Source organism: Gekko japonicus, unplaced genomic scaffold, assembly GCF_001447785.1.
Source record: "Gekko japonicus isolate JY-2015 unplaced genomic scaffold, Gekko_japonicus_V1.1 scaffold300, whole genome shotgun sequence".
Taxonomy (NCBI): Eukaryota; Metazoa; Chordata; class Lepidosauria; order Squamata; family Gekkonidae; genus Gekko; species Gekko japonicus.
The window spans coordinates 446,568-460,282 of NW_015169179.1; the positions used below are offsets into that span (position 1 = coordinate 446,568).

The following is a 13,715-nucleotide window of genomic DNA, read 5'->3' on the forward strand; positions in this document are numbered from 1 at the left end:
GCCCCTTGAATGGGGAGGCCCCCCCCCCCCCCCTGCAGTCCTCTCCCTTGTGCTGCTGTCGTTGCAGGAGTTCTCTGGAGGATCGCTGGCCTTGGGGTGGCTGGGCAGACGCGGGCCCTTCCTGGGTCCTCTGGCCACCTGTTTTGTGCTGGGCTGGGGGGGGGGAAGGCCAGCATTCATGAAGGATCACCAACCTTGGGGTGGCTTGGTGTCCACGGGCCCTTCCTAGGGCCTCCACCTGCTTTGTGCTGGGCTGGGGGATGCCGGCCTTGGGTGGCCATGCAGTGAGCTGGGGGGGGGGGCAGCACCAGTAGATTATTATACATTTTAAATAAATAATAACAAAATCAACTTGTGTGTTCCGGATCTGACTGTGCAGAATATTGCCTTGTACATTTCGTGCCTCCTTCCTGTGCATTTATAATCCCTATTTTAAACATGTTTTGCTTAGCAATAATAAATCCTATTTTTTGCTAAGGGATTTACTTCCAAGCTGGCACATTTATTTATTTACTTCATTTGTACCTTGCCTTTCTCCCCAATGGGAACACAAAACAATTTAGACCTTGGGGACGGGCTTTGGCTTAGTGGTAGAGCATCTGCTTGGCATGCAGAAGGTCCCAGGTTCAGTCCCTGGTACCTGCAGTTAAAAGATCCGGCAGCAGGTGATGTGAAAGACCTCATCTTGAGACCTTGGAGGGCCATTCCCAATCTGAGTAGGCAGTACTAACTTTGATGGACCAAGGGTCTGATTCAGTATACGGCAGTTTCATGTGTTCATATTTTCTCCTCCGTTTTATCCTCACAACAACCCTGTGAGGTCATTTAGGTTGAGAATAGGTGACTAGCCCAAGTTCACCCCACAAGCTTCCATGGTGGAGTGGGGATTCAAACCTAGTTCTTTCAAATCCTAGTCCAGCACTCTGACCACTACATTGTACTGGCAATCTGACAGCTAGTGCGATCTTACTAGAAATGCAGAATTAGAAAACAAGTGGGAACCTGCAAGGACTTGTGGGGGGTGTCTTATTCTCCCCTCCCCCCCACTAATTTTTCTTTCCCTTCCCTGAAAGCCCACACAGCCTTTTCCTGCTTCCTTCTCTCCTTCCCACCTATCATCTGCCCCCTGTCTTCAGCTTTTCCTTCTTCCCTGTCCAGGAAAACTATGGTTCAGTTGAACGGTGGGGAACTGGCAAGGACTTGCAAGTAATACTTCACCTTCACCTATATCTCCCTCCCTGCACTGTTTCTTCTTTCCCTCCTTTCGGCAACCTTTCTCTGGTTTCTTCCCTCCTTGCCACACTTCAACCAACCTGTCTTTCATCTGTTCTGCCATCTTCAAACAGGATGAAGGATGCCATGATGTCCTGTGATGTCATTTCCAGGTAAAATGTCAGATGATGTCACTTCCTAAGCTCCACTCCTTCTGATGATATCACATCCTGCACCAAACCCCCCCCCTTCCTGTGATGTCACTTTCAGGCCACTTCCCAAACCTGCCTCTTCCTCCGAAGTCACCTTGTGCTCTTGAGCAGCTGACATTTAGTCTATGTGGCTCGTACATGAAGCAAGTTTGGCCACCCCTGCCCTACAGCAATACAGGAGATACAAGACCATGTGTTGGAGGACAGCCACAGATACTAACTAACCATGATCCCTAGTCTAAAACTAGTATACCAAGCTAGCTACAAAATACATCCCAGTGCAATAAGGTACACTTCTCTACTTAACAGTTTACTAACCCAGTTAGGCTTGGAACAGAAGGGGTCTCAAGAAAAACACATACTACTCTAGGAATAACACAGCTCAGATCTCTGCCAGACATAGAGCTGCCAAGTACCAAGACTGAAAAAACTCTGTAATAGATTAAAGGGATACAACAGAGACTTTTTAATATTCTGAAGGGAACAGACAATGTAGAATCATTAGAGGACTACATCTTGCATAACCCACAATGGTTATCCCTAGAGTACAAGTCATCATTTGCTGATAGAGAGACATTACTAACTATGAACACATAATAACAGTTGTTACATTTACCAAAAGTAAGGAACAACCAATCCTGAAGATGAGAACTGTCCCACTGAGTTCAGTTCAAGGTGTTATTAACTTTAAGTATATGGAAACTGGCATTCTGCCAAGTCGAAAATATATCATTCACCACAGTAGCAGCTAAAAGGATACAGGCTATTGCCATAAGTATGAGTCACTGTAATAGCAGCTGAAAGGACAAAGGATAACACACTGTCAATCAAAAACTAGATATGAGGCAGGAAATTGTAGTTTTAAACAACAAACCTCCATGATTCCAAACTGCCAATCTGCAAAATTTCTCTACAGGATTCTCATGTACCTCCAATAGGTTGGGTATATTTTTTTGATTCGCTAACCACCTAATTTGCCAATGTTTTCCTCTGACCTAATTTTGAGAGTCTGCAGGAAGTTGGACTTGGGTGACTTCAATATACATATAGAGGTCACCTTGCCACCACAGGCCTATCTCAGATTGTTTGGGCCTAATGCCTAAAAATGTACACATGTTAGATTTAATTTTCTGTGCTGAGCAATTTTATGGTGGTTTAAAAGGGCTGAAGTGCCATGGTCAGACCATTATCAACAATGACAGAAAACTCATTCTGGATCCAACAGAGAACGCTGTAAAGCTATGAGGTGGTGGCAATCACAGTGAGGAAACTATATATCGCCCCTACCACTGTATCAGTTGAATAGCAACCAGTTCATTTAGGGTGCCATGCACTAAGGTGACATGCACATCTCTTAAAACGGAGTCACGGAGAAACAGAAATTTGGCCTTTAGGTGACATATTGTTTCACAATACTTTGCTGATAAAAATCTATCAGATCTGAACCCAGATGCTCACTTGTCAACAGGTTCTGTGATAGAGGTCTCTGCTTCCCCCTCTGGTCCCTTTTGTATGGATTGCTTCAGTCTTCTCTTTCTGTCAACAAAGTTCTGGGTTATGTGAGAGCTGCTACCTGTAGCCTGGACATTTATCAAGCATGGCTTGTGAAATCTTTGCATGGAGTTACATATAGTATTATGCAGAATTGTTAACTCTTCAGTAATTATGAGAATTTTCTAACTTTCACTTTGGGGCAAGAATGAACAAGTTGTGGCTGAGCACTTTCAGAAATATCTGGATGACACATCTGCCCTTGACCCATTTCAGTCAGGCCTGGCTATAAAACAGAAATGGTTTTGGTGACCTTAGGCCACTTATAGCTAGGTAAGAGAAATGCTTCCCTAGTGGTCCTCATGGATCTATCAGCTGTCTTTATTTATTTATTTATACTTATATTTATACCCCGCTCACCCTGTAAACAGGCTCTGGGCGGCTTGCAAAGGATGGCAAAATATGCTGATTTCACATAACCCATAAAACATCAAAATAGCATAAAACATACTTAATATATCAACAATAAACATTAAAATGCTTGCAATATTAAATAATATTAAAGTGAATGGCGTGCGTTTTCATTCCGGTCATCTTCTGATCTTCAGGCGAGTCCTATGGGCCAGATGTTAAATGGCACCGTCGGAAGTGGGCCAGTCCAGTATTCCCAATGTACACATGGGATTGTTGGTGGTAACAGTGGTGGCGGCTCCTACTTGAAAGCCTGGAGGAAGAGCTCCGTCTTGCAGGCCCTGCGGAACTGTGAAAGGTCCCGCAGGGCCCTGATCTCCTCCGGGAGCTCGTTTCACCAGTAAGGAGCTGCCACTGAAAAAGCCCTGGCCCTGGAAACGGCGAGCCTTGCATCCTTGGGGCCCGGAATAGTCAGACGCTGTTGTGCCCCAGACTGTAGTGCTCTCTGGGGAACAAATGGGGAAAGGTGGTCCCTCAGGTAAGCCGGACCCTGGCCATATAGGGCTTTAAAGGTAAGTACCAGCACCTTGAAGCGAATCCGGTATGCTATTGGCAGCCAGTGCAGTAGCCTAAGCACCGGCTGGATGTGCTCCCGACGTGGGAGATCCATCAACAGCCTGGCCGTGGCATTCTGCACCAGCTGCAGCTTCTGAATTTGAGACAAGGGCAGCCCCATGTAGAGAGTGTTACAGTAGTCCTATCTCGAGGTGACCGTCGCATGGATCACTGTAGACAGGTCACAGTGGTCAAGAAAGGGAACCAACTGCTGACCCAGCCGAAGATGGTAGAAGGCCGATCTCGCAGTGGCTGCCACCTGAGTCTCCATTGTCAGGGAGGGGTCCAGGATCACTCCCAAACTCCTAACCTCCAACGCTGGCACTAATGGTGCCCCATCGGAGGTCGGGAGTGGGACCCCCAACCCCATACCACCACGACTCAGGCACAGGACCTCCATCTTCGCTGGATTTAGCCTCATCCGGCTCAACCTAAACCAACCAGCCATGGCCTGCAACGCCTGGTCCAGAACTTCCAGTCTGGAGTCCAACCAGCCGCCCAACATCAGATAAAGCTGGGTGTCATCAGCATACTGGTGACATCCCAGCCCATACCTCCGAGCCACCTGGGCAAGTGGGCGCATATAGATGTTAAACAACATTGGGGAAAGCACAGCGCCCTGGGGCACCCCACACTCAAGTGGGCGTCTCCCGGACTGCTGTTCCCCTAGCACCACCCTTTGTCCCCGACCCTGAAGAAAAGAGACAAGCCACTGTAAGGCAAGCCCTTGTATCCCCACATCAGTGAGGCAGCGGGCCAGCAGCTGGTGATCGACCATGTCGAACGCAGCTGACAGGTCAAGTAACAACAGCGCCGCCGAACCGCCCCGATCCAGGTGCCTTCAGAGTTCGTCAGTAAGAGTGATATGATATGGTTAATTACTTGTTACAGGTTCAGATCAGATGTAGGGTTTAGAAGTGTAGCTTTGTGGCTTGAGTCTTTTCTGAATAGCACGATGCAGAAAGCGAAGACCAGATATGAGGATTTGACTACATGGGATCTGCTGTAGTGAGAGCCACAAGGTTCTATGCTCTCTCTGATATCATTCAATATTTATACATGAAAACCTAAATGAGACTTCCCAGAGTTTTGGTGTGAGTTGGATCAGCATACTAACGACACAAAGTTTTATGTATCATTAAACATGCCACCAGATACTTCTGTCTACACTTAGGGCCAATGCCTGACATATATAACTTTTAATCTCTTACCCACCTTGGCCTATAGTTGCCTGGGGGAGAAGCAAGCTTATAAATATTTTTTAAAAAACATCTAAAACTGAATGCAATGTGTTCTCCTTACCTCCGTATCAAATACCTCCACTGTATTATCCAAAAGCTTTAACTTGATCTGTACAGATCGGTCATGACTTTTAGGTGGTGCTGAAGCTATGGCTGTGGAGAAGTTTTGTCCTGGTTCCAGCGTGCTTACTCCAGTGTTTTTCTGGACTCCCAAACGAGAACCTGGAGTCTGCAGTACTCTGTAAGTGCCTTCTATCTCTCCCATGTTTCACCATCAAGTAATATCCAAAACTGAGATAAAAGAAATAGAGAATTACTTTTGAAGTGCTTTTAAAAATTGTATGATATTTCAATAATGAACATACAATGAATTTGCCTCAAAGTAAAATGCTGATGCCTAGCACTAGGAAATATTCTTCTAGCCATTAACAAAGCAGTGTTATGGGCCTGTTCACTCCCAGGCTGAGTAGAGCATAGCTTTTTGTTTTACACAGTCATTCAACACAGCATTTCTTCTAACCACTGAGATACCAAAACGAAATGTGGTGTTCATGTTCAGGGCCCAGTTCAAATCCTAGTTTAGTCCCACCGGATGTTCATTGCGGGGGTAAGGAAAGATGTTACATACAGTGCAAAGCAATCTCTCTCTCTCTATGGAAGACTGAGAGTTGGCATGCATGTTCAGCTCAATACCCAGCTTGATTCTCAGCAAATTTGCCTGCATCAGTTTTTGGGGGGCAGGACTGATTCAAAACAGAATGCATAATGCAACACATGAAGTGAGATCTCTCAATCACTGTGTTTTACTAATTACATGATTGAAATTTCTCCCCAGAAAGCAAGAGTCTTGACTTCCCTTCCCCCTACCCCCTTTCTCGCTGGGGGGGTCCGAGGACAGGAGCTGAAGGTGGATGCGAGGCATGCATGGAGGCGACTCGTTGCTTCCATGAGAGCCCAATCTTGAGTGGGAGTTATATAGGGCTCCAGCTGGGCTTCCCGTGGCAGCGGTGGCGCTCCTGCTAATACTCAGGACTTGGCACTCGCCTTCCCTGCCAGCGTGCATCCCGATGGCGGGTGGCTAAGTCTCTGCAGAGCCGCTCCCTTAGCTGAACCACCCGTGGAGGTGAGTCAGGCAGGCTCCCCGATTGCACCTGTGCCTCCTCAGCTGCTGCAGGACCAGGTGCTGGTTTACAGGCCCAGGCGCTGGCAAGCAATCCACTTGTGAGGAGTCAGAGGGGCCGGCTTCTGTTTCTAGCAATGCCAGCGCCTCTGGCTGTGATGCCAACTCGGGCGGGGACTCAGCACTGTCGTCATCGCTCATGAAAGTTAGTCTGACATGACTTTTTCTTGAGAAACCCATGCTGGTTCTTAGTAATCACAGCCATCCTTTCTAAATGCCCAAGGACTGTCTGATTATTTTTTCTAAAACTTTCCCAAGTATAGACGTCTAACTGACAGGTCAGTAGTTACCCAGATCCTTCTTTTTCCCCTTCTTGAAGATGGGGACAACATTTGCCCGCCTCCAGTCTTGTGGCATCTCACCTGTTCTCCAAGAATTCTCAAAAATAATGGACCCAGGCTCAGAAATTATATCCACGAGTTCTTTTAGTACCCTTGGATGCAGTTCATCTGGATCCAAGGACTTAGTTTCATTTAAAGAAATCAGAGATTTATGTACTTCCCCTACGCCAGTCCTAGGCTGCAACTCCCTTCCCTCATCATGTGTTCTGTTTTTGCCATATTGAGCACCGTTTCCCTCGCAAGAGAAGACTGATAGACACTTCAATGTAATATGAAGACCAAAACTTGACACTACCTTTGTTGGAAATGTCAAGACAGGAACATCATTTTCAAAAAGGTATAATATTTATAGGGCACAATAATCAACATAGCATAAGAAATAAAACAATCATATAAACGAAACTGCCATTTTGTCCCTTCATAATCTCTATATTCATTTAAAAATGGCTTCTGGTTGTTGCCCTCCACATCTGAACTGTAGAGACATTTAAAAAGGCATTCTCAGTTGGTGCCTTCCTGTTCCCTTCTTTCAGAAATCCATAAATTCCAAGTTGCCTTGAACCAAGATGAAAGACAGGATATGTTTTAAATAATAAATATTAATAATAGTCTATTGTCAGGAATGTAGCTAGGAATATAAAGGGGGCTTTAGAACCTCTTTTAAATAAATATATTGGAAAGCTTTATTTAGATGTAACATACAAACCATAATAAGTGACAACATGCACCTAACATGCACAAGCTTATGCATTCCTTCTCATATTGCACACTTGGAGACTTTCTGGGTTAGGAAGTCTTCAATCTAACCACACTTTGTTGCAGCATCTGAATGAGTAGAATCCCAGTTTGCAGACAAGAAACAAAATGCTGTTTCCTAAAGTGACCAAGTTTGGACATCATAACAAATTGTTTTTAGATTAAGGTATTTCTAAATCAGAAATCCTCAATCTTGGCTCTACATGCAAGGGAAAAAAAGGAAATCCACAAGCCTGAGGAATACAGGCTCATTCTCATCACAAATAAACTTCAGTTAATTTGTGACATTCGAATTCAGCCTAAGTAAACGTAGTTAACTGCCACCTGCCCTTATGCCGTCTCAGAAAAGCCAGAATAAGATTCCAAGTCATTAACTAAAACAGATTTAATGTCTTTTAGGTAAATAAACTACCATAAACAATCCCTAGAAATGCAAGTCAGTTCTGTTCTTGTAGGCCACCTGACTGCAGTAAAGCAAATACAACTCTTGTAGACCAATCTCTGCAGTAACCGGTACATGTCTTCATGGGCCAGACAGGGAGGAATTGAAAGGAAACAGGACAAAGTGACTACAACACATAGAAAACTAGTTTTCAGATACTGGATTACTAAAAATATTAGACAAGATGGTGTCTGTAGCAGTTTTATTTCAAACCAATTATATTTAAATAATTTTTTTTTTTTAGAAAAACTGTTGTAAAGAGAAACTTTCCATCAAGCAGGGCAAAATGTTCTGTAACATAATGGGATGTCAAAAGATGCTCTCCTACATAATTATATAGGGTCTCTACTATATTTCAAGCCCAGGGGTCATTTGGGGGGGGGACGCGGGGGGACGCCATCCCCCCGGGTGAGGTGCGGGAGGGCGGGGCCTGGAGCTCCCTGCTGGTGCCCGCTGGAGGTCGCCGCCGACTGTGGGGAGGACACACTTCCGGTGATGTCAGGGGGTGTGGCATATGCTAATGAGTTATGCTAATGAGTCCCCCTAGCTCTTTTTCTACGAAATGACCCCTGTTCAAGCCTACAAAAATCCATATGTGAAGCTGATATAAACCTATACAGCAACGTTATCAAAGTGTTGCATAAGGGCTGCATCTGCTGATGCACAAAGACACATGAAACCCCATCCAGTGTTACAAGTCACTTGCAACAAGGCACAAGCAGAGGTGGATTAGGAATTATATATTTAATATACAGTATACAAATTAATTGCTGGTTGTAAAATGCTTTTGTCATTAATAAGTTCTAGAACCCAATCAGAGCCTAAAAATTCAAAACTACATCTGTAGATTCTGTAATATATAGCTACTTCTCTATAGTATATTCAGTATCTCACTATAAATGAGTCCTCTTCTGGATCAAAACTGGCTAATTAATAGGAAACAGAGTGAGTATAAATGGGCAATTTTCTCAGTGGAGGGTGGTAAGCAGTGGGGTACCGCAGGGATCAGTACTGGGTCTGATGCTTTTTAACTTGTTCATTAATGATTTGGAGTTGGGACTAAGCAGTGAAGTGGCTAAATTTGCGGATGACATGAAATTGTTCCGGGTGGTACCCAGGGAGTATTGTGAGGTACTCCAGAGGGATCTGTCGAGAATGGGCGAGTGGGCATCGACATGGCAAAGGGGTTCAGTGTGGCCAAGTGCAAAGTGATGTACACTGGAGCCAAAAATCTTAACTATAGATACGCATTGATGGGGTCCGAACTGGCAAAGACTGACCAAGAGAGAGATTTTGGAGTCGTAGTAGATAACTCACTGAAAATGTCGAGACAGTGCGACTGCAATAAAAAAGGCCAATGCTATGCTGGGGATTATTAGGAAGGGAACTGAAAACAAAACAGCCAGTATCATAATGCCCCTGTATAAATCAATGGTTGCAACCTCATTTGGAGTACTGTGTACAGTTCTGGTCACCACACCTCAGTAAGGATATTATAGCATTGGGGAAAGTGCAGAAAAGGGCAACTAGAATGATCAAAAGGTTGGAACACTTTCCCTATGAAGAAAGGTTAAAGTGCTTGGAGCTCTTTAGCTTGGAGAAACAACGACTGAGGGGTGACATGATTGAGGTTTACAAGACTACGCATGGGATAGAGCAGGTAGAACAAAAAAGAGGTACTTTTCTCCCTTTCTCACAAGACAAGAACTCGTGGGCACTCCATGAAATTGCTGAGCGGTCGGGTTAGAACAGATGAAAGGAAGTACTTCTTCACCCAAAGAGTGATTAACATATGGAATTCACTGCCACAGGAGGTGGCAGCAGCTACAAGCATGGACAGCTTCAAGAGGGAATTGGATAAACATATGGAGCAGAGGTCCATCAGTGGCTATTAGCCACAAGGTACAGATAGGAACTCTTGATCTGGGGCAAGTGATGCACTGCATTCTTGGTGCTTGGGGGGGGGCAACAGTGGGAGGGTTTCTAGGACCTCCTGATGGCACCTGGTATTTTTGGCCACTGTGTGACAGAGTGTTGGACTGGATGGGCCATTGGCCTGATCCAACATTGGCTTCTCTTATGTTCTTACAAAAGAAAATAGATATTTGTTACAGCTTACTCAACAGTTTACTCCCACTGGGTTCATCGGTGATCACTTTGAAGTATGCATAGGAGTTCAGCCTTATAGTGCAGGCCTTTCTGTCAGGACTTCAGTGGTTGACAATGGGCCAGTCACTCTCTCTCAACCTGACCTACAACATACAGCAGATGTGAAGATAAAATGGAAGAGCACCACCATCAGCTTCTTGGAAGAAGGGCAGGATAAAAACGTAATCAATAATTTTTTTTTCATAGCACAGGAATTGCACTTTTCACCTAAGATGCCAGAAGAAATCTAGGATTTTAAGAGTGCATGAAATCTGCTATACTGTAAGTGCCATATTAGACTGCAAGAGACCATTCTATTGCAATGTGTTCTACATAGGGCATCTGGAAACAGGAAATAACCCCCCAAATACTGATGCATCCAGCTTTTGTTGGGAGTGAACAAATGTGAACCTTTGCTTCAAAATACTATCATTGGTTGATAAGGAACAGGGTCTTTTCAGTGGTTGCCCTAACATTTGTAGACTACCCTCCCACAGAAGCCCATTTGTTCACACTGGCTGGCTCGTTCCAGAATCAAATAAAAGCATTTTTCTTTGAGTATGAGCCCATGCTGACTGAAATTGATTTATTCTGCTGCTGCCACCTTATCACATTTCTATTATGCCATTCCTCCAAAGAAGTCGGGGTAGCATACATGGCTCTGCCTTTTTTACTGTCACAACAACCCTGTGAAGCAGGTTAGTGAGAGAGTGACTAGACAAAAGTAATTCAATGAGCTTCATGGGTGTGTGAAGCTTTTCAACCTTGGACTCCACAGTGCTTGCTAGACTTTCCAACCAGAACACCATACTGACCCTTTCCCTATTAAGCCAATTTATTAATTCTGGATAGATTGTAGTATGCTTGAATTTTATTTTTAATCACTTGAGAAACTCATGGCATTTCTTTTCTGCAGTACCTTTCCCCACACTTCCAGTTTAGCTTTACAGCTTGAAGTCAGCTATGGGAGAAGCTGCCATCAAGCTAATCTCTTTGTGATGTTTCACACATTGCTGATTCCCTACATGGAAGGAATTCCCCTAAAGCAAAAAGAGCAAAATTCATATGTACAATATGCAACTGTACATTACTGTGGGTATGCCCTTGTAAGTAGACACCATAACTACATCCATTATCACAAAACAGCATAAAAGCAACTACATATATATTCTTAGATGGCCACGCTTTTCATACTGCAAATCTGTAACATTCAATGAACCCTAGACTATAACTAAGCATATAAGAACTCCAAAAAGATAAATCAAGTTGAATATGTTCTTACTATAACTAAATGCCCTAAAAAGACTTAAAATAACAACTGGTTTGATGAATTAAGTCCCCAGAAACAAATACCTGTGTACACAGTTGTCTAATTACACCCTTTGAAATACAGCTTTTAAAGTATCTGGAAGCCTTCTGGAAGAAAACTGAAGGATGCCCCTTTAATTCAAATTCTTGGAGAAACTGACGTATTTGCATCAAATCTACCACAATAATAATAACCGAAGGAGCCAGGCTTGTTAAAAACCGCAATCGGACAAAAACAATACTTTTTAATACTCATTTCAACCGTTTAAATAAGGTGGGAAAAGGCTCCGATCCAACAGGTTATTAAACAGTACAAATATCCCTAAGATGCTGCTGCTGCTACAGACCTTTACACCACACCACACTCTCCTGACGATAAGAGACAACGGCAAGGTTTGTTCAGCCGAGACTCCCAGTCAAGATCCGCACGAAAACCCGCCCACACCGCCTCGAAGAGACAGAGGAGGCAATCCGGTGTGCCACTTGCACCGCCCGGCCGTGCCCCAAGGGAAGGGCTGCGGGTGAAGGAAACGGCCACGTTACTGTCCTGGGCAAAGGGTCGGATTCGCAGTTTCAAAGTTCACAGTCGGCCGACCCTGCGGCGCCCACGGATCTGTGTTGGGCCGCGAGCCCTATGGGGTGGCGGCAGCGCTCCGAAGGACCGTAGGGGGCTGCGTCTGTAGGGCCCCCAGCACTGGGTCTGAGGGAAAGGGAGAGCCAGCCTCGACCTGCACGGGTCCCAGGCACCGCGCTCCTGCCGCCACCTCCACCCTCCCTACTCAGCCACGCTTTTACCTCAGATAGACACGGCCGAAGGTGCCGACGGTTGCTGTTCCGAGACACTCCTCTGCCCGGCCGGATCAGCCGCGCGCCCACTTCCTCGCGCAAGCACAGTCGCGCCCTCTCGGCTTTTCCCCCTGCCCGCCTCGGGAGGCCACCGCCATCACTAGCCCTCCGGCTACACACGCCGCTCTCATTGGCCGCCGCCGACTTTTAGGGGCGGAGCTTCAGCCTCGGTCTTCCACGAGCTCCAAGTCAGCAGGTGGGTGGGGTCTCTGTACACATCGACAGACAGAGGCACGCACGGGCGGAGACCCGCGCGGCAAGGAGTTCTTCCAGTCAGGCGGTAGGTCGGCTAACCAGGGCTGGGCGCTGGGGTCCCGGAGCCGCGTTGTACATCTGTACCCTGACACTGCTTCCTGGACGCGCCCCCCCCCCCCAGGAGTCAGGCATTTTTACAAGTGATTCTGAGAAGGAGTTTTAATCAGGCGTGGCGGGTGTCACCAGGGCAGACGGGGAAGATAAAATGGCCCCGGGAGCGAGTCAAGCTGAGTTGCCCAGAAATCAGGGATGCCAGCCTCCAGGTGGGACCTGGGGATCCCACGGAATTACAGCTCATCTCCAGAATACAGAGATCACTTCCCCTGGAGAAAATGTATGCTGGGGTCAGGGGTCATTTGGGGGGGGGACGCGGGGGGACGCCATCCCCCCGGGTGAGGTGCGGGAGGGCGGGGCCTGGAGCTCCCTGCTGGTGCCCGCTGTGGGGAGGACACACTTCCGGTGATGTCAGGGGGTGTGGCATATGCTAATGAGTCTCCCTAGCTCTTTTTCTACGAAATGACCCCTGGTCCTAAGTAATACCCAAGACCTGGTGAGAGATGTAAATGTGATAGTCCCAGTTGGGAACAGTGACCATAATGTTAAATTTAATGTTTATTAAAACAGGAAGTTGCCCCAAAAGACGAAAATAACCACTTTTAACTTTAGAAGGGGGCTTGGGAAGAAGAAACTGAAATGAAAGGTAAGGGGGGGTCAAATCCCTTCAGGAAGCTCGGAGACTATTTCTCCTCCTCCTCCTCCTCCTCCTCCTCCACCACCACCAGTGCCCAGCAGGGACCTGGCAACCACCAGGAAATCTTTTTGTACATGATCCCTGGGAATCACCTGTAAATATGAGTAATGCAGGATTGAGAAACACAATGCCCATGAGTGCTCTTAAAATTTCCATAAGGCCACAGGTGCAATGTGGTGCCAGCCCCACCTAGTGCTAACCACACCCAGCCTCACTATCTAGTCATATGTGCCTGGCATTCAGCTGAGGATGCAGAGAAGCCCAGCTGCCAAAAAAAAAAAAAAAAAATTCAGCTTCATGTAGCACAGAAATTAGCTCTCTACCTAGATTCAGCTGGCCTGGTCATACTGATCCATGTCACAGTAGCCTCAGATTCTTAAGGACAATTCAGATGCTTCAGTCGTGTGCTGTCAGACTGAAGATGATATGCACGTTACCCTCGCTACCTCCCAAGTTCCAGTCAAGGTTATTCTCAAGGCCGGGGACTCACATACCTTCAGGATGGA

The 13,715-nt window shown here is 46.0% G+C and overlaps 1 protein-coding gene across 1 annotated transcript in view; it reads right to left on the reverse strand.

Moving 5' to 3' along the window:
• Positions 1-12,247, reverse strand: part of FARP2 (FERM, ARH/RhoGEF and pleckstrin domain protein 2) — a 113,729-nt gene extending 101,482 nt beyond the window's left edge. Inside the window, exons 1-2 of the mRNA XM_015416084.1 lie at positions 12,153-12,247; positions 5,244-5,473 (exon numbers count right to left, since the gene is read on the reverse strand). Coding sequence (XP_015271570.1) covers positions 5,244-5,447 — 204 coding nt within the window. The 5' untranslated portion in view covers positions 5,448-5,473; positions 12,153-12,247. The remainder of the gene's footprint in view (positions 1-5,243; positions 5,474-12,152) is intronic.
• Positions 12,248-13,715: the final 1,468 nt, after the last annotated feature.